At 37.3% G+C, this 20,179-nt stretch overlaps 2 protein-coding genes across 2 annotated transcripts; one reads left to right on the top strand and one right to left on the bottom strand.

Moving 5' to 3' along the window:
* The first annotated feature begins 645 nt into the window (after positions 1 to 645).
* On the top strand, positions 646 to 2,132 carry Rpl27a (ribosomal protein L27A). The gene is made up of 6 exons (XM_076422305.1): positions 646 to 737; positions 1,027 to 1,090; positions 1,198 to 1,295; positions 1,478 to 1,627; positions 1,704 to 1,840; positions 2,046 to 2,132. Exons 1-5 carry the CDS (start codon positions 735 to 737, stop codon positions 1,830 to 1,832), a joined length of 444 nt encoding a protein of 147 aa, XP_076278420.1. The 5' UTR covers positions 646 to 734; the 3' UTR covers positions 1,833 to 1,840; positions 2,046 to 2,132.
* A 535-nt stretch (positions 2,133 to 2,667) lies between these two features.
* Positions 2,668 to 4,404, bottom strand: Sf3a2 (splicing factor 3A subunit 2). The gene is made up of 2 exons (XM_076422304.1): positions 3,700 to 4,404; positions 2,668 to 3,059 (listed from the first exon to the last, which is right to left on the bottom strand). Exons 1-2 carry the CDS (start codon positions 4,243 to 4,245, stop codon positions 2,781 to 2,783), a joined length of 825 nt encoding a protein of 274 aa, XP_076278419.1. The 5' UTR covers positions 4,246 to 4,404; the 3' UTR covers positions 2,668 to 2,780.
* Positions 4,405 to 20,179: the final 15,775 nt, after the last annotated feature.

The following is a 20,179-nucleotide window of genomic DNA, read 5'->3' as shown; positions in this document are numbered from 1 at the left end:
CCGATTATTTCAAAGCGTCAGTAATTTTAAGTATACTTTTATGATTGGGATGGATGTATTTATATATAAATACATTTGTTCGAACCAACGAGAATTGGTTTCGTCGTCAATTATGTTTAATTAGATGCTATATAAAGAATCTGCCTTGCCGCACACTTCGATTGTGTTACGACTGTTACGAGCTTAAAATTACATCGAAACGAGCAGCTCTGTTTGAGATTCTATATATTATTGCTAAATACTAACGTGATACCACAGACGAGATATAAATACTCTCTGATAAGGATAGACCTATCATCCAATGTATTTTTGCGGCCAACTTTTCGAGGACTACTTGGCCCTTTTGTCGTGTCACTGCCTGTATTACCAACTCGGTGCTTGGAACCACAGATAGGTTCTCGTCGGTGGTGCTGGAACATGCTGGAACTAAATTAGGCTGACAGCACAGACGAGATATATTTTTTTTATTATCCTTCATTATTATACATAGATTTATTATTCTATATCTCGTCTGTGCTGACAGCTTTCTTAGTGGTAGCACAGACGAGATATAATAAGGAATCTCGTCGATAGAAATCAGTGGAAATGGTACACAGGAGCATTTTACATTTCATTATTACAACTTCAGTATGTATAGTTCATGATTAAATTGCTGCAGTAACGCCATCTAGATACGTTACCAACTTTCACGGGAAGGGAAGACATCGCGCTTCTTTCTTCGTGCCGCAACCAAGATGGTGAGTGAGCGATGCTAAATTTCTTCCATCGTAATCGAAAAATATTGAAAGCATCCGAGTGAAAATGAATTAATAATCGTGACGATAATCTCGTTCATGCTTCAATGAATGATTTCTCGTGATTATTATTTTTCTTTCGAAGTGCATTATCGCACACCGATTATAGAGAATTCGAGCCTTGTGGTGTGTTGGGTTGGTTCTTAAACATAACCTCCATTGACAAAACTAATATTGTGTTAGTTCTTGATAATTTATTATAAATTAATCGATTAATCTTTTTGTTGAACAGTCCACACACAAAAAGAAGACCAGGAAGCTCCGTGGTCACGTCAGTCATGGTCACGGTCGCATAGGTATGCTAGTTTACGAAATAATACATTCCGACATTTCAACAACAGCAGTAATTGTAAAATTTGTTTACAACTATTTTCTTTATTGATATAGTAATATTTGATTCTAGGTAAACACAGGAAACATCCTGGTGGTCGTGGTAACGCTGGTGGTCTCCACCAACACCGTATCAACTTTGACAAATACCATCCTGGTTACTTCGGAAAGGTCAGATCTATAGAATTCATTTAGAACAATGTAAACACGTTATATATGATGATGATAATAATATTTATTTCACTGGCGAACTGAATTACTTTGAATGCACTCTCTGGTCTGATCTCTAATACGGTTATTCAGCGTACAGTACTTAATTGAAGAGGTAGCTAATGTTTCCATACGTTTTACAGCTTGGTATGAGAAATTACCATTTAAGGCGTAACACAAAGTGGTGTCCAGCCTTAAATTTGGATAAATTGTGGACATTAGTGTCAGAACAGACCAGGCTTAAATATAAGGACTCGAAGAGTAAAGTACCAGTAATTAATCTTGTGAAAGCAGTAAGTTCAGAAGCATATATGTATTTGTTTAGATTAATATTTAAATATTATTTACATTTACTTTTGTTTTCCGCAGGGTTACTACAAACTTCTAGGAAAGGGACGTCTCCCTAAGCAGCCGGTTATCGTTAAAGCCAAATTCTTCAGCAAATTGGCGGAAGACAAAATTAAGGCTGTCGGAGGTGCTTGCGTCCTCTCTGCTTAAATATGCAGGTATTTGTTGAAAAATAGAACAAAGTAGAAATATATATATATATTAAAATGATGATAGTGCGAACGGGCGAACTGAAAAGTGCGTACAACACTTTACATCGTGTAGATTGTTCAAAATTAAATCCTGATGGAATCATATCTTTCCAATAGCGTTTTCACGCCTTTCCGCATTTATAAAACATGCGTTTTTATTCGTTTGTTTCAGGAATCAACATCTTGGCAGAACACCTTGCCGCGCATTCATCTGTGTTTATATTCTTAATAAAATTTAAACAACCAAAAAAAGAGAAAATTCGTAAAGTTTATTTTTCTTCACCGTGCATGCTCCATCTTTGTTAGAGATCGTGGTTTTGAACATGTATTAATAACACATTATAATATATAATAACGCATTAATGCATCCGCATTTTAATTTTCATAATTTTTAGAACATTGATATTAATTTATGTGATCGATGTTATTTGTGATTATTAGACTGCGGATTTTTATGCATTTATAGCAAAATTGAGTAGATAAATTCTAAAATTGTAGTAAAATTTAAAAAATTTGAAGTCAATATATTATTTTTCATGTATTAAAATTATTAAGGGAGGAAATAAGATTCTATTTCTTGCGTAAAGATCCGCAGTATAGTGATTACATGCATTTTGTTTTCCGAACTATGCGTGCTGCATCTCACATTTTCTCGCCATACAATGCAAGCACGTTCAAATTTCGCGCAACTAAATGACAAACTAAATAATAGTGGAATTATTAAATTTTTGAAACGTGCGCGAACACTTTCTACACTCACTGTAGATCTACGATAGGGAATTAGGAATAACTCATTTAAGCATCAATTCATTCTTACGTTTTATAGACAAGATACACATTCGAATAAAACCTTAGGAGTAACAGATACTTTGCTAGTTTCGTAAAACTGTACAAATTCATTCGTTCGTTACGCTAAGTGTGGAGGTGGGGGAGGTATTTGCATTCCGGTGGCTAATAGCGCAGGTGGTGGAGGTACTGGGTTAAACATCGGAGGTCTTGGAGGTGGTGGTACAGGTACCATTGGTGGTCCTAATCCAGGTCTTATCAGAGGAACAGGAGGCGGTGGTACTTTGCCTACTGATGGTTTCTCATTCTTGAATGCAAACTGGAGGAAGAACTGCTTGGTGTCCTTGTTCCAATGAGTCCAGAACTTTCCTTCTGCTTTCTCAACTTCTCTACTGGGTACCTAAAAAATACGATCATTGTTTCAAATGTGTCCTCAAGGTTCTAAGTATCTTGCACTCCTAATCGAGTACCCAATCTTTATATGAACTTTGTTCGTCGTGTTTTATTTATGCAATGTAGGGAATGTAGCATAGTTAGCTTAGCTTAGCTTGCCTGAAATTCTGGTCTGGTTTTCGTGTAACCAGTGAGTAAAACAAACTTTTTAGAAATTAAATAGGACTAAAACTTTGTTAACACATTACCGACCAGTGATTATTGCATAATATTGAAATATCTATGGTACATGGTTATACACTTTTTAATGGAACCTTCAATAGCAACAGCAATTTTCATTGTGAACTAACAAGTCACCCTTAATAACGTCATCTAATACTTTCATTCCAGATTGTAATGTAGAAGAAAATTTCTATGCTTTCTTTTGGTACAGCACAATTATTGAAAATCATATTAATAGACTTTCAGTAGGTAAAGTGTTAATATTTCTTTTGCTTCCTAACAAAATTGTCCAGAAAAATTTGACGACACAGCAAATAATGCAAAATAAATTATAGAATGCCTTCGAATGAATAAAAAACTTCCATGTTGTCGCTAAATATCCGGTAACTGGTACCTTTACCCTATCTACCGTATATTTAAATTACCTTGAAAGCTATAGTTTCATAAGGTTCTGCTGCGAACAGCAAATACTGCCATTTACGGTCAGGAGGTTCAACCCTCTGTTCGTAGGCTGACATGAACCTGTGTCGTGGAATTACATTATCCGCAACCTCTGGATAATCAACTTGGAACAATAAACTTTGTTGTCCAGTTTCTGGATCGCGTTGTTTAGTTACCCTATAACCAGGTCTTCCAATTTTCACGAATTTCTTCGGTTCTACTCGAGGTTTCTCTGGTGCGAGTGTTTGAGGTGCTTCCTTCGCTTCTTTCGCGGCTCTTCTCGCTAGGTTAGCTTGATGCTTTTTACCTTGTGTGTGCGCCAAATAACTACCCTCGTTGTTGTGAAGAGTCAGACACAATTTACATTCGTAAGAGCCTAAGTGATTTTTCATGAAATATGGATCTTTGTTTAAGTCAATAGTTTCTAGAGCAAGTTGTCGAAGACGTTCTCTTCTGTCACGGTTGCTTTCCGACCAAGAGGCTACACCTCCACCACCGGTTTTGCCTCCTGGACGATTTTGGAAATCCATTTTTCGTTTTTGTTCACCCTCTGCCTTTTAAATGATTGTGTAATTGATTGTATTCGTTTCTATCTATCGTAAACAACATGTAAACAACACACAACGCGATCCTACACTCCGAAGAGGTTAAAACCGATGTTCCCTTTCTCTCTCTCTCTCTCTCGGTGGCTCAGTGCAGGCAACAGTAAAATATTACTAGAATCGCTTTCTAGAGAATTTATTCATTTTTGTCTTGTGAGTTGGTATCTCTGCTTGTAGCATGCTCTGGGGTTGTCTAAGCACGCGGGAAATTTAAATCAAATGGATTAATATGCTTAGTTCGCGGCAATATCTAATAATTAAAAGTCTGTTTATTTTAATTTAGAATGTAATATTTCTTAAAATTGGTCTTCGAGGTATTTATGTTAATTTTACAAGATTGAAAAGTTCAAAAAGAAAAAATACAATAAAACCACATCCATAACGGTGATACATATTACAAAAATCACATAATAATGTTTACCAATCAAATACTTCATCATCTCTGCTGAAAAGAATTATAAATTTTCGAGTATTCTAGAAACAATAATTAAAAATTCAAACGATTGGAATTCAAAAAATTCATTGAATATTTGAAATTAAAATTCAACATAATCAATTTATGAATATATATTCTGCAACAATGAGTGGATCAGCATAACTATATAATTTAATATTATACAAATCACTAATTGACGTTCTTTTCCACGATCGTCTCATCTTTATTAATTTTTTTTCCAAGAATATCATTAATTTATAATGCTTTACATCCTGCTGATGGAATAAAGCGGCGATACGTACTTCAGACTTCAGACTGCAGTTTTCCGGAATAATTAAAAATCAACTACACACGATGACAATGGCAAACGAGTGAAAAAGAACAATAAAAATATTAATAAATGTAAATCAACAAGAACCCTTAAATGCATAATGCCCGCTGTCTGCTCGCCAGGTTGTGCTCGAGGCAGCCTGGCTGACTGGGAATATACATATAATGTTTCTTAGAGAAAACCAGCATTTCCCATGGAAAACGAGAGGGACTTCGCAGAGGGAAAAGAATCAGCCAACAGTAATTGTTGAACACGGAAAAAGTTTAATTTCGTTGGTACCCCCTTGTTTTCTCCAAACGATTCTGAAAATGGCGTTATCCAATACACCGTACCTACAATTTCATTCGATTTTGAGAGGGGTGATAATTGCTACAGAATCGGTTCTGTTGCCGCAACGTAGAAAGCGGCAGAGCAATATTGCTCAGCTGTTATGCGAAAGACAAAATGGTCACATTCTCTCGATGGACCATTCCGCCGATCGATAGATGTAAACGTTTTACACCGGTTACGCAACTGTGTTGTAAACTGACTGGAACACCCGGCAGTGATCCAATTTTTTCGAGGAACCTTCAAGGTGCCTCAATTTATCTGTTGATTATCTTACAGAAAAAGGTACACTGCTGTGCAAAAGAAAGAAACACCTGGCCATATTTAATAGAAAAGCGTAAAAAATCAAATAAGAAGACGCAGTCAGTTTTGAAAAAGGATTCTACTGTTTAATTGAATAGTTATAAGAATATGTGTTATTGCGGATTATCTAATACTTCAAATGCAATATATCAATCATTGTACAATACAATTTCTACATAAAGATATTGTTTGTCATTATATCTTTTATAACTATACTGGGTGTTTCTTTCTTTTGCACAGTAGTATATACAAATCACACAGTTCTAAAAAAAAGCTGTAAAAGCATACAATAATCATTAATCATAATATAATAATGTACTTTATGTCAGCCTCACGGCTAAGAAATTGAACTTGCTTTACATATAAACTCTCATTCATGTGTATTCGCTCATTCGCTCATTCATCACTAGACTGCGGATGTTTATGCAATTTGCAATTTCTGTAGACGAATTTTAAGAAACTCGAATCAAACAAGAGCCCAATTTTTTATCCCAGCAGTGAACTTTAATGAATACGATATTTTTCGTTTTGTTCGATGATCTTTTGCCAAAAAGAATAAATAAGAAAATATTTTATTCATTAAAATTCATCGCTTGAATAAAGAAATTCGGTTTTATTACACCTTAAAATACCTTGCCAACTCAATACTTCCGAAAATAATTAAATTTGAAATTTGGGGGCGACAGCGACCTAGATTGATCTTTTTTTCTGGCGCTTTGACTACTGAAAAGCCCATTTGTTCTGTCTCTCGAATCTGTCCCTCGGTGTCAAATTGACACAGTGGTAAAAGATCGATGAAATAACAAGGTAAATTGTTATTTTTCAATGTTTTTTCTGATTCAAATTGATGAGTTTACCCCTTGCCCAACAATATCGTCTCAGACTCGTGATGAAGATTCTGAACAGAGTCTAATAAATATGTATGTTATTAATTTCCATTAATCCGAGATGAAAGTCTATTTTGGTCTCGACACCGTAAAATAAATCGTAGGGCAAGGAGTTAACATTAACATCTTAGGTTTTTCGGTTATGTGTGTCGCATTAAAAGAATAAAAGTCACGAAGTTTCAGGTAAAACCTGCAAACAACAGAACAGTACAACTTATTTCGGGAAAACTGTGTGAAATTGAAACGAGGGACGAATGAGGGTTAATTAGATTGTCCAATTCGTGTTAATTTGCATGTCGATTTCTCAAAAAATTTTCCATGAAATCCAGATTTTTCACATTTCACCAGCGTGGAGCAGCTTTGTCTAGTCGCATTGTGGACGCCCGATAAAAACGCGTACGCACACGCACGTCTGAATGCCACGCATTATCATAGCAATCGAAGCGAAACCAGTTCTGTAGCCGCGGCTACACAACAGGTATAGTTTTTCTCTGTAAACTGTCGGTGACCCGCTCGAATTTTACGGTGGTAACCTTGGCTAATAGCCTGTCTCGAGAACGTTCGCGTGAACCAAAACCGGTGTGTCGAAACACAGTGTGTCTGTCTCCGCGCGAGTAAATGGTACTTTTTCTAACGCGGAAGCGGTCAGATATCGCCACGTCCTGTTGCAGAATCGAAGGAACTACGGTTCTGGTAACGATCGCAGAAAAGAAAAGTAGTTCCTTCGATTCTGGTAACGATCGCAGAAAAGAAAAGTAAAAAAGACTGCCAGCCAGTTTTCGTGGAACATAATCGCCAGGTTGACACTTCGGTGCAAGCAGTTGCTGTCGTGCACGATGGCTTGCCAGCTGGTTTATACTTCAACAAGAAAACGCTGCGAAGTTGTTCGACGCTAGTACCGATAGTTTACGAGCGGAATTTCAGCAATGTTGCTCAGGAAAAGTTTAAATTGGGCTGTGGATACTTCGAGTTTCTGCTTTGTCTTTTCATCCTGTTGTTAGTAAGCAATGATCTTTCACTAGATGATCTTCCACTGATTATTAGACAGCCGATTTTATGCATTCATGACAAAAATGAGTAGGTGTAATTTAAAACAGCAAAAACATTTGAAGAATTTTAAATTACTATTATATTATTTTCAACATATTAAACGTATTAAGATAGAAATCTGTGTCACTCCAGTTTGCTGCAATTCAGGTTGAAAATTTTTATTTTGCATAAAGATCCGCTGTCTACTGATTATATTCGTTCGTCTTTGGAATCTCATTTAGGAGAACCTCTACCCACAGCTAAAAGTAATCAACGTGAAATTTATTTCAAGATCTTCGCTGTATTTCATGAATGAGACGCTTCGGAGGAGGCGTGACATCAGCGCAGCAATGTTTACGGTTAGCGTGAAAAGAAGCATCGAACGTTTGCGTCATTGTCTAGTCGAATGTTTCACGAACGAAGCATCCTATTCGGATCCGACATGTGTTAACATTGTGTTTTTATCTTTGTAGAATTGACTTGCATCCCAAAATCTTTGAACGAAGGAGCAGGAGTATTTGCTTTTAACGAATGTTTCTATGTTCACTTGAGGAAGTAGACTCGTTTTTCCAGGATTGCAAGAGTCCGGAATGTGCATTCTCATTTCTCATTTTTCAAAAGTGCTAGGTAAAAGATCAATCTAGGCCACGATCGCCTTCAAAAGTCTTATTTTTTACGAATGAATTCAGCAAAGGAAAATTGACCCACAGTGCAGCTCTGCTTGAATCAAGTAGAAACAGCCAGCAATAGTCAGACCGCTAAGCCCTACCCAATAAGAAACATAATATTTCAAAGACAAAGTTCGCAGACGAACTTTTCCAACAGCAGCACACTGCACACAACATGGCGGACCACAGGAGACTCCGAAACTTGGCCATTGTAGTAAACCTTTCATCCGAAATATTTCCTCGATAATTGTATAAGCAGATAGGAAGGAATGGATTCGCCAAAAATAGAGTCGACGAGTCTCGGTTTCGTCGTAAATAAATATTCAAAAGCTTCTAGTTCACAAGTGTCACGTTGTGACGCGTGTGTCGCGCCATTCAACAAACACGAAACGCGCACATGCAATTCATTTTCGTGATACGCGTTACCGAAAATTAATTGCCCGAAACGATCGGGAACCGTCCGCGATCGAATTTACAACATTTACGACTTTCAGTTTGCGAAAGCATCGAATTATCGAACAAATCCGATTAACGCGGGTCGATGTCTATCATCGATCTCGCGGTTCGCTGAATGACATCGCGGAATTCGACGTCGCACAGTGGGACAACTGCCCGATCTAGCTGGAAAAAAGTAATGTGTTCGGAAATATGTAGATATATCTTCTATACATATGTAACATTCTTGTTTCAGAATGTTTGCCGACCAATAACCATATATGCATAGAAATCGTTGCACAAGGACTTCGAATCGTAACATTTACTTGTATGAAAAAAAATGAAACCGACTTTTCGAAAAAACGCACTAAAAAAATGCACTAAAAAAATGCACTAAAAAGTACGAAATAATTTCCATTTAATTTATGTGAATACACACGAACTTAACTACAATACAATTTACAATAAAATGTTCGACACTGGAAATTACGAAAATCCTTCAATTCTTCTACATGCTTTCAGATATTAATGTATCTTCTCTTCCCAGCTACTGATTTCCAAGTTCACCATATTCCAATGAAATCATAGTCAGCAACATCTGTCATTTGAACAATTTTCAATTTTGCGCCGCCTCCGGAAAGATTGTATTGTATTTAAGTTCGTGTGTATTCACATAAATTAAATGGAAATTATTTCATACTTCTTAGTGCATTCTTTTAGTGCGTCTTTACGAAGTCGGTTTAATTTTTTTATTTCACACTTTTTAGTGGAACGAGCAGAATTTATAGAACACCGTAGGATGGTTTTTCGGTCTTATTGGTGGTTATTTGCAATAAAAACCGCAATGAATTAAAAAATGCAAAATTTGTTTTCAAGGGACCACTCTGGGGACATACTGTACAAGATGCAAAAGGTTTCGTTCCGATTGGTCCATCCATGTCGGCGTAATCGGTGAACATAGAAAAAAAGCGAAAAAACGCACATACAGATCGAATTGATTAACCTTTTCCTTTTTCGAAGTCGGTTAAATAAATAGACCGCGGATTTTTATGCATTTATAGCAAAATTGAGTAGATGAAATTCAAAATTGTAGTAAAATTTTATAAATTGAAGATGTATACATATATAGGATTTCTCATCTATTAAAGTTATTAAGGGAAGAAATAGTAACATTCTGTTTGGTTCCATTCCTTGCAATCGATACAGACAATTTTTATTTTGCATAAAGAACCGCAGTCTAGTTATAAAGAACGTAATACGAGAACAATTAGTAATTCTCGTTGAAGTTTCATTGATTATGGAGTATATTGTGCACAAGTTATTTGCTTTTCAAAATTGTACGAACACTTTGTACACCCACTGTAGACCAACCGTATTCGTTGACCTGTGCATCATGCACGCAAAGTATTGCATCGTTGAATACATTAGGAAGAACCGTGGACTACAGGTGAAAGTCAAACTGTTCTCTGCGTGTCGCGCGACCTTGATCGTGGAAATTATGCGATCGGATGCGACTGCCGCCACGAAGCGAACGTAATCCGATGCACGGTATAATGGACTCCTACGAATGCTTTGAATTTTTAGAAATGCTGCTGCATATTACACATATTATCGACTTTCTGAATTGCTACGATACCAGTCTGAATTTTTCCAGAATGGCGCGTACATTTCAATTCGCGATTCGTCGTGTAATTCTAGCGAAGCCAATGATTATCTAGAAAATAATTTCACATTACCGTGGCAATTATTGCGATTGCAACAATCCAAGGCGGCTCGAGATAAAGCGCGAGAATAGCTAGACGACCATAAGCTACTCGGCATGACCCGTATCGCGGCCATTTTTACGGGGACAATTTCCTATCGCGTTCTTTCCGGAAATTGTCTCGATTCTTTCGCGCCACCGTTCGCGATTTGCGGTGGATTACCTGTCACGAGAGTCCAAAGCCATTTAAATCCTTATGCGACAGTGTCCTCAGTTACACTGAAAAACGATGGAATTTTATTTCATCGTTCTTTGGCAGATTACATGCGTTTATGGTGAAATTCGGTGACGTTTACAATGGTAGGAAGATTCAATAAATTGGAAATTGTGTGAGATTATTAGAAACACGTTTAATTTCATCACTCTCACTGTGGGTTGCATTTGTAAGAAAGTTCGGTGGAATTTCAAACAGACGGCGATAAGTTTAACACGGAGGGTAATCCATGAATGGAGTCGTAAAGTGGAGACACTAAACATACTAAGCGCATTTAATCACTTCATTAACTTCATCCTCGTTACGCTACGACAGCTGTAATATGTTCTTACACTGATCGACTGTGGTTGTGATGTAATTGACTAGCTCACCTGTCGATGTTTTCTTATTATGAGTGTCTAGGATGACGTATCTCGAGGTTAAGGAAAACCTGTAGAGGGTGGAGCACGATAACAGCTCCACGATCAACAATTGAATACACTTGAAAATGCAGAGAAGTCAAAACATTTAGAGAATTTAAAAATACCGATTATTTTCATCAGATATCATGGTGTAACAGAAAGCGATATATCATTAGTTGAATGAATACTAGCGATTGAGAAGAACGAATCAACGTCAAACAAGATAATTAATGACGTGTTAACATTGCGTTGCCATTGATTCTTGAATAACTCAATAATGATCTCTGTCGCCCATCTAGCATGATGTTCATGTTTGCTTAAGACATAATCACATATGCGGCGCCGTGTACGTTTTCTCGAATTCTGCGCAAATCTGACGGAAATCAACGTGTGAAATGCGTTACACGTCGATTTCCAAACGAGTTCTCCTGTTTTACGTCTTACTGAATTGTAAGCGCAGTAGTAATATCATCAGCGAATCGATTGAAATGTTTTTCCGGTGTTGAATCGTAAATTCTACCAGAGAGCCGTACGCAGCCAGAAGAAAAAACCACATACATAATTTGTTCCAGATAAATTATTTCATTGTAGAGAGACAAGCAAGAAAGCGGTGATGCTTAAAAATACATTTACATGTGATTGATCTCGCGGTTAGCTCAATTATCTCACCGTTTGGTTTTTTCGTTTCTTTTTTCTGTAATCTTTTCCACCAGTGAGAGAAGTAGTATTCCGAGAGATCTAGACGATGTTTCAAAAGTTTCCAGTTTGTCGCGAACGATGCAGAAAATTCGGCGACTGTACGATTGTTGTTGCAACGGATGCGGAAAAATCCGCGGTAGTCTACCCCTCTGGTTGTAACTAGCAAATAACTAGAATCTTACTAGATTTTGGGTCGAAAAAATGGGTCTGCGACTTAACGTTGTTTGACCTTATACGAGCATATTTTGGGCTGGGCGAGGGCTCATTCTAAAGAGGAAGGTTAGATGCAGTGCGCTCTTCTCATGATTTTAACGAGATTATGTTTATATCTAATAATGTGAGGGCCCAAAGTAGAGAAAAAATCTAGGAAAAAAACCCGCAGATTTCAATGCATTGTTCTGCCTCTAAAAGACTTCTTGACTGCTATGATGACCAGAGCGCACTGCGTTGAATCTTCCTCTTTAGAATGAGCCCTCACCCAGCCCAAAATTTGCTCAAATAAGGACAAAAAATGTCTGGACGCAGACCCATTTTTTCGACCCAAAATCTAGTAAGATTCTAGTTATTTGCTAGTTATTTGCTACTTACTAGACTAGAATCTGACTAGATTTTAGATTCGAAAAATTTATCTAGCGATTGTGACTACGTACGGGCCCAGCATGTGCATTAGAGAGAGAGAGGACATTCGTCGAGAGCCGGACCTTGCAATCCTCGTGTACATATGTATTATACATGTGTCTATCGGCAACCTTTACTGTGGATGCAGTGACTGTAGAAAATGTACCCAGCTCCCCTACTGGACGGAGCTGAAACTAATTTCGAGGTCAAATCCAGATCTACACCCGTTGCACAGTTGTAAACAAATCGGCCTCTGTCATGGGGATAACGTAAACGTTCTGAGCAAACATCGGAAGATCGTTTGTTCGCGGAAGAATCGAGAATCGTCAGGAAATGTTTCCCTGACGTTGCACAGTGGAAATATTTGAATTTCAGGTGTGCGATTCGTTTAAATCGCAGACTCTTATAATTCTTGCTTTTTTCAGTCAACTATTATATATTTCATAAGAACCTCGATCGATTTCGCTGAAACTTTGAAAATCATCAGTTTTACTTTTCCCTTCGCAATTGCGACCAATAACAATTAAAAAGAGAAATAATTATTTACACACTAGCTAGTGGACTAATCCTTCCAACGTCTAAAAAAAAAACTCAAACTGTTGGGTCCAATTTTGGAAAAGTTATTCGTTTTCAAAAGGTGTACGAATACTTTGTACACCCGCTGTAGCAGGTTAATCGGCCCGTTTGCGCAATCGCTTATCATACTTTCAAAAACGTAAGCTGGTATCATCCGGAAATGATACGAGCCATTGATCGAAAGGTCGTGGTTGGTGTCAGCGTTTTTGCTAAAGGGTGCATTAGTGATTGCCTGGCCTGGCTCGATTTTACTATTTCGATTCCGAAATCCACGACAGGGTTGTTGCGCAATTATGAACTTGTACACCTGAATAGAAAGAGACATCATTGCTTTCGGCGAATCAATGTTCAGACGGTTATAACGGAACTAACTGCCGGAATGCAAACAATTCTTCGAACGCCTCCGGGAACCATCGATTAGATCGTTCACTAACTCTCGATCTTCCGTTTTGTAATTTCTTAACGATCCGTATAACGTTCCGTATAACGTTTTTCCATTATTCAAGCTCGAGGTTAAGGATCAAGCATATGTTGGAAATATAACTATACCGCAATGCTTAATTTCTGGGCTGAACTTTCACTCAGGCGACCAAATATTTGCAGATTTTCTGAATGTAACGGGTTATCCAAAAGTACCATTAGGACGTTGAATGAGAATATCTGCCATGTTTCTTTCTTGTCACTTTCTTGTATTTCTAACCTACAATGATAGACAATTTTACCAATGGAGTCGTATACGATCGAAGAGCGTGTTAAAGTTATTAAAATTTATTTTGTAAATCAGTGTTCAATAAAAAATACCCATCGTAAATTACGTGATTTTTTCGGCATATATAATCGTCCATCAGAGCAAACAATTCGAAATTTGGTTAAAAAATTTGATGAAACTGGATCTGTTCATGATAAACCAATGTCTGGCAGACCAAAAACAGCTCGTTCGAATGAAAACATTGCTGCTGTTCGTGAAAGTGTTGCTAATGATCCATCAACATCAATTCCACGTCGTTCTCAAGAATTGAGCATTTCTTCGATCTCGTCTTTCACACATAATTGTCATAGATGATACCTGATAATTGAATAAAAAAACCAATAAAATTAAAAATAGTATGTTTTTTATAACCCTTTATATGTAATATCACTAGACTGCGGATCTTAATGCAAAATAAAAATTGTCTGTATCGATTTCAAGGAATAGAAACTAAATTGAACGTTATTTCTTCCCTTAATGATTTGAATAGAGAATCTTCAATTTTAAAAATTTTCCAACAATTTTGAATTTCATCTACTCAATTTTGCTATAAATGCATAAAGATCCGCAGTCAAAAATCACATTAAGAAAATTTTGAAGGCTTTCAGACTTTACGGGTTGCTTACTAATTGTGAGAAAAGGAAATTCGCGGTGATTGGACAATTTCAACGACGACTCCGGATTCCACATGCATTTGCGATCACCAAAACAATGTAGCAAACAGTTGAAAGTTGAAACCGCGGTCATAAAGGATCGGAGCACGATCGAGGTCCTCCAAAGAACAACAACGGACTTTCATATCGCCCGTGGCCAACGCGACAATGACCGTGACAATTAATTTCGTTGTCGATGCCACGGGAACGCATGAGTACCGATCTCGGGGGCAGTGGCCGTGAACCGAACGTCAAACAAAGCAGCAAGGGCAGGTAATCGAAATTTTCTTTTTATCGACGCACGGTGTTCACGTAGGAAAAGAAGACCGACATCCGTCGATCGAAGGCCAAAATGTCAACTGTGTCGTAATCGGCTTCGTTAATTTTCTAGATGGTAAATGATCGAGACGACTTTTACACCATAACCGACCGAATCGGATGGTGACCTTGAACGGGGCGAGGGTACACAATGAATTGTCAAATTCGTGATAGATCGGTTCCGTACAAAGTTCAGGAGAGAAACGACCTCGCCGAGAAACAGCCGCGAGCGATCGACGCTCACGTAATCGAATGTTTAACAGTACATTCTGTCGCGTAACGGGTTCGTCGACGGTCGATCATGCTGATTTTCAGCGCGTAGCGGGATCACCGAATCGATGGCACTCGGTAAATCGATTGACAAAGCTGTCCCAGATTTTATGCTGATCCTCGGAATCGATTTGCACAGCCCCGGAAGTCTGGTGCTCGAACAACTTTCCCTCTCTTACCGATTCACGTCTCCTTCGAATACTCGTATATGTATGTCAGTTCTTTTTAATAAACATGGAAATCAATTTTCACTGCGATATATAAAGTAAACTGTAATAGTTTATAATTAGACTGCGAATCTTCTCCAAGACTCCAAGAAATAGAAAGTAACTTGAATGTTATTTCTTCCCGTAATGATTTCAATAGAGGAGAAATTGACATCTTCGATTTTTAAAATTTTTCAACTATTCTGAATTTCATATTTATAATATATGGCCGAACTGTAATAGTTTATAATCATTGAAGACAAGCAGTGTTGGGCAATGAATAATTATTTAAATAAAAATTTAAATAACAAGTTATTTATTATTTGAGCAGGTCTAAATGAATTATTGAAAATAATAAAGTTAATTGTTATTTACAAATACAATTTCAATTATTATTTGTATTGACAAATACAATAATACCTGAGAAGGCTGCTATAGCAGACAAAATAACGCGCACGTGTCCAGAAGACCAAAAACTATTTATTGATTTCCACCTCAATCCAAATATCAAATAATCTTTTATTTGCAAATAAGAAATAATAATTTATTTAAATAAAAAGTTTAAACTCTATCCCACGAGAGAGTAACCCTGCGGAAAGACCAGTTTTCGTTCGTCGCTGCGCATCTTCACCCTAATTGGTTAAAAAAATGGGGAGTGGGTAGTGGGAGTGAGAGATGATAGACTCGCTGCGCCCCCACCATCTAGAAGAGCTCAGAAAGCTGCGCGAAACGGGGTTACTCTCTCGTGGGATAGAGTATAGTTATTATTTGCAATTAAAATCACACGTTTATTTATTATTTAAAATAGAATTTGCCTAACACTGAAGACAAGGCATGTTAAGGAATAGAAGACAGTACCTCGCTGACTGGTAAACCGAGCAACACGCGCATATAATAAACAACTTTTATAAAAAGCCCTACAAAACCAAATTTTATTATGACCTACTGCGAGAACGTTACGCGAAACTCTTTGTGCCTTTCCTATTTTTCGATTATTTTTCCGTGACCTTAAGTTGCGTGTCAAGCGAATCTATCGCGGAATTGCATAATCTAGTGAAAACGGAAATCGAACTCGCGTCTTACATAAAACAGTGCATATTAAACTTGCACCTGCTGTCTGAACTGTTACATTTGATTCGGTTTGCAGTTTATGGCTTTTATAGTAGGTCAGTGTAAAAAAATTCAATTTCGTATTAAAATATGGGCACGAACTTCTTGCACTGACTTTGTTCAGCGAACGTTCATAAATATTTTGCCTTCCAGTGGAAATGCTCTCCCTCTTTCTTTCTCTTTCAGCTTCTCAAGAAAAAATACAACTCGGTCTATTTCTAAAGAAAGTTATACTCCGGCATGCAAGTCATGGTTGCGAATGACGTCGCAAACTGTAGACAGGGATCGTCGATTCTTTGGTCGGAACGGTTGCGGTTGACCTTGGCCGTGCGGTCCTACAACGGCGTTAATTGGTGAACGTCAGTCGATTATCGCCGACGAAAGTAAAATTGAGCGGCGCGCGCGGCGATTGGTCATTCGCGGGAATGCCATTTGCTTCATGCTCGGCCGGCACGTCACAGATTCCCCATTGACCCGCGCGCCGTACAGATGGCCAAATAGGTATATTCTTTGGGAATGTTTACCGAGACTAATTATATACATACTAATTTATTTAACATTAGATTTACCGGAAATTAAAGTATACGTATTTCTACCGAAACCAGTCAAATAAACCGACTTCGAAAAAACGCACTAAAAAGTATAAAATAATTTCCCTTTAAGGTGAGCGCATACTAGATGGTCGCGGGAAGGCCGCGGGAAGGCCAAAGCCGCCGATGGACGTCCATGCGGCAAGGGAGCAGGGCTACCTGCTGTGCGTGGCAGAAAAAAAGGTCTCCGTGGGCTCCCCACCTCTTTTAGGGAAAGGGACCTTTCTTTCAGGGAGCCCTGCTCCCTGCTGTGGAGCCGTCGGCCCGCTAGAGATTTCTTCCCGCGTGGACGTCCATCGGCGGCTTTGGGCGTCCATCGGCGGCTTTGGCCTTCCTGCGGCCTTCCCGCGACCATCTAGTATGCGCTCACCTTTAATGTATGTGAATACACACGAACTTAAATACAATACAATCTTTTCGGAGGCGGCGCAAAAATTAAAAATTTTCCAAATGACAGATGTTGCTGATTTCGTAATTTCCAGTATCGAAAATTTTCAATTATGCGCCGCCTCCGAAAAGATTGTATTGTATTTAAGTTCGTGTGTATTCACATAAATTAAATGGAAATTATTTTATACTTTTTAGTGCGTTTTTTCGAAGTCGGTTTAATTTTTTTTTATAAAATTTTTTTTATTTCACACTTTTCTCACACTTTTTGTCTCTGTCAGCCGTCACATTCCAAATCGTAATTTATAAATATCTGAAAGTCGCAATCGATAACGGTAACGACGTCGCGTCGTTACTGTTCCTAATATCTAACATTCAGCGGAGTTCACAACGGTATCACCACCCTACATTTTCGCAAATAAAATCGTAATTAATAAAAAAATGTAGAATTTTTTTCGCACGGGACCATCCCGGGAACATACTCTACAAGATGCAAAAGGTTTCGTTCCGATTGGTCCATCCATCCCTGCGTAATCGGTGAACATACATAGAAAAAAGCGAAAAAAGGCACATACAGATCGAATTGAGTAACCTTCTCCTTTTTCGAAGTCGGTTAATGACTGGTCTTTACAAAAAAGACATAAGAAGTGCAGTCTAATGGCGTCAAATCAGGAGAGCGCGCTGGCATTTATTAGGCACTTCTTCTTGTGTCTTTATCATTGAATTACTTAAAAAATTGTTGTCGAATTAAAAACCGTTTCGAAAAAAGTTTTTTCTAATAGAATAAGTTGGTGTAATAAAAAAATTATGTTTCCATTTAAAAAAGTGAACTTGACCTTCAAATTACCTTCAATATGTCAGCTAAAATATTTTAAAAAATGCACCTTTCCATAGAGCTTTGAAAACCATACAAACATTGGAAATATTTTTTTCTAAATACGATAGATAAGAGATAATGCGTGTAATAGAAATTTTGGGACACCCTGTATACAGGGTGAGTCACCAAACGGTTGCCACCTCAAATATCTTTGTTGTTTTTAAAGATACGTCAAATGTCTGAAGGACAAAGTTGAATGGTAAAATGGGGCTCATACGATACCAACAAATTTTTGTTTTTGTGTAATTTTTTTTAGAGATATGAAGGTCACCTTCATTTTTTTAAATGGAATGAGGTATTTTTTAATACATCAATCGATGCAGCTGGACATTCGTTATAAAAAAGTACTAACTTAGTAGTTCAGGAGATATTTCAATTTAAATAACTCTAAAACACCATTACTTTATGTTTTGGAAAAAACATCGATAAATCTATCTACATATCTAATTAACGATTTCAGGTTCGGCAAACGGATTATAGGATACTTTTCCACTTTGAGAAGTATATATCAGTCAAAATGACTGATACTGGTATAAGTAGCCATGATACAAAATTATTTTGATTCTGTATAAATAAAACAAAAATAAAATGCATTATATTACACCTTTAGTTATCGCTGTAAAAGTCATAATTGCGACAAAAAAATGTAACATGAAGTAGGAATTTCAGAATGAAATTGTAAAACCAGTCATTTTGACTGGCTTGGTGGATTTAGTGTTAAAAATCGTACGTTCATATTCGTTATAAAGAAAATTGTGTCTTTTACAATCATTTTTAGACATTGTCTAAGCATCAGTTTTCTATGCCGTTTAGTTGACTTTAACAATGCAGACCTCGAAAGTCTAAAAAGAATCCCATCTTGAAATTTTTATTGCATTAAGTTCAAACTATACGTATAGGAGAAATTCTGATGAGAATCAGCTGCCAATATGTGCTAGATGGTCCCGGTTATTTTATTTTCACTTACTCTTTGACCATTCTCAAGTGTCTTAAAAATATTCTTGTTGTCTTCTAGACAACTGTGGCCACATTAAACATTTTTCTTTAATTATTGTCATTCGCAGTTGCACAATTCAATGAACTATTCTCGTAACATTCCTCATACATTTTAGCACTTGATTATGCAGTTTTAGCAGTTCTATAATCGCCATTTTGTAGCCAACGTCCTCATTCGGGCGCTTTTGGTTATCCTTGACTACTTTTGGCTGCGTTTCGCCAGCTTCATCCACTTTCGATTATTTTTAGATAGCCTTGTCCATTTTTAACTATAATTTTAATTACTTCTAGCCATTCTCAACCGTGTGTGACACTTCGGTTCTCTAAATATTACCATGTTTCGTTTGACTACGATGTGAACGTGAGAATTGCGCGAAATTCTTTATCTAAGTGATTCTATAGCCGAACTCGTATGAGGAATGATAAAGAGGAGAATGCAAACGAGCCGGGCACAAATTGCTCCTGCAAACATCCTGAGACATGCTCGTGATCGACGGTATTATAGCTCGCGTCATCCTAGTCAAAGTCTCGTGACTCGTCTATGCAAAAATTGTCCGCTACTGTTAATTGCTATGTGTAACTAAAATATTGTTACTGGAATTCATATCGAAAGTTTCTCGGAAACAGTCGTTGCTTCAAGTTCGTTCTTTACGAAAGTATCACAAACTTAGTAAAAATTCTTGCAGCCATTCGATCTGCAGTTTAATTATTGCAATTTCCAAGCAACTAATTTCATTAACTTTCGCATAGTTTATTCGATTTCGCAATATCGCGAGCCATACCTTTCCACGATCGACTAGTTTAGCGAACTTTATTTAATCAGAGCAGAACAGTCTAATATGGTACCTAATTTATAACCAGCAAGCTAAAAGCTATAATGTCTCCACTCCTTCCTCGAAATTGCACGTATTTTAATTAACAAAAGAAAAAAACAAACAGTTTGACGTACAGATTACGAGCCAGCCAATTAATATGTTTATGTTCTGCTTATTTATATAGTCCAATCTAGAAGATTTATCAT

Source organism: Lasioglossum baleicum, chromosome 4 (genome assembly GCF_051020765.1).
Source record: "Lasioglossum baleicum chromosome 4, iyLasBale1, whole genome shotgun sequence".
Classification (NCBI taxonomy): Eukaryota; Metazoa; Arthropoda; class Insecta; order Hymenoptera; family Halictidae; genus Lasioglossum; species Lasioglossum baleicum.
Note: the sequence above shows the minus strand (reverse complement) of the source record. Positions and strands in the feature narration are given on the sequence as shown.

Coding starts and splice junctions, on each gene's coding strand:
- Rpl27a (XM_076422305.1), top strand. Junction 1,091..1,197: donor TCATGGTCACGGTCGCATAG/GTATGCTAGTTT, acceptor ATTTGATTCTAG/GTAAACACAGGAAACATCCT. Junction 1,628..1,703: donor TAATTAATCTTGTGAAAGCA/GTAAGTTCAGAA, acceptor TGTTTTCCGCAG/GGTTACTACAAACTTCTAGG.
- Sf3a2 (XM_076422304.1), bottom strand. CDS start 4,245: ATGGATTTCCAAAATCGTCCAGGAGGCAAAACCGGTGGTGGAGGTGTA. Junction 3,060..3,699: donor ATGAAACTATAGCTTTCAAG/GTAATTTAAATA, acceptor CGTATTTTTTAG/GTACCCAGTAGAGAAGTTGA.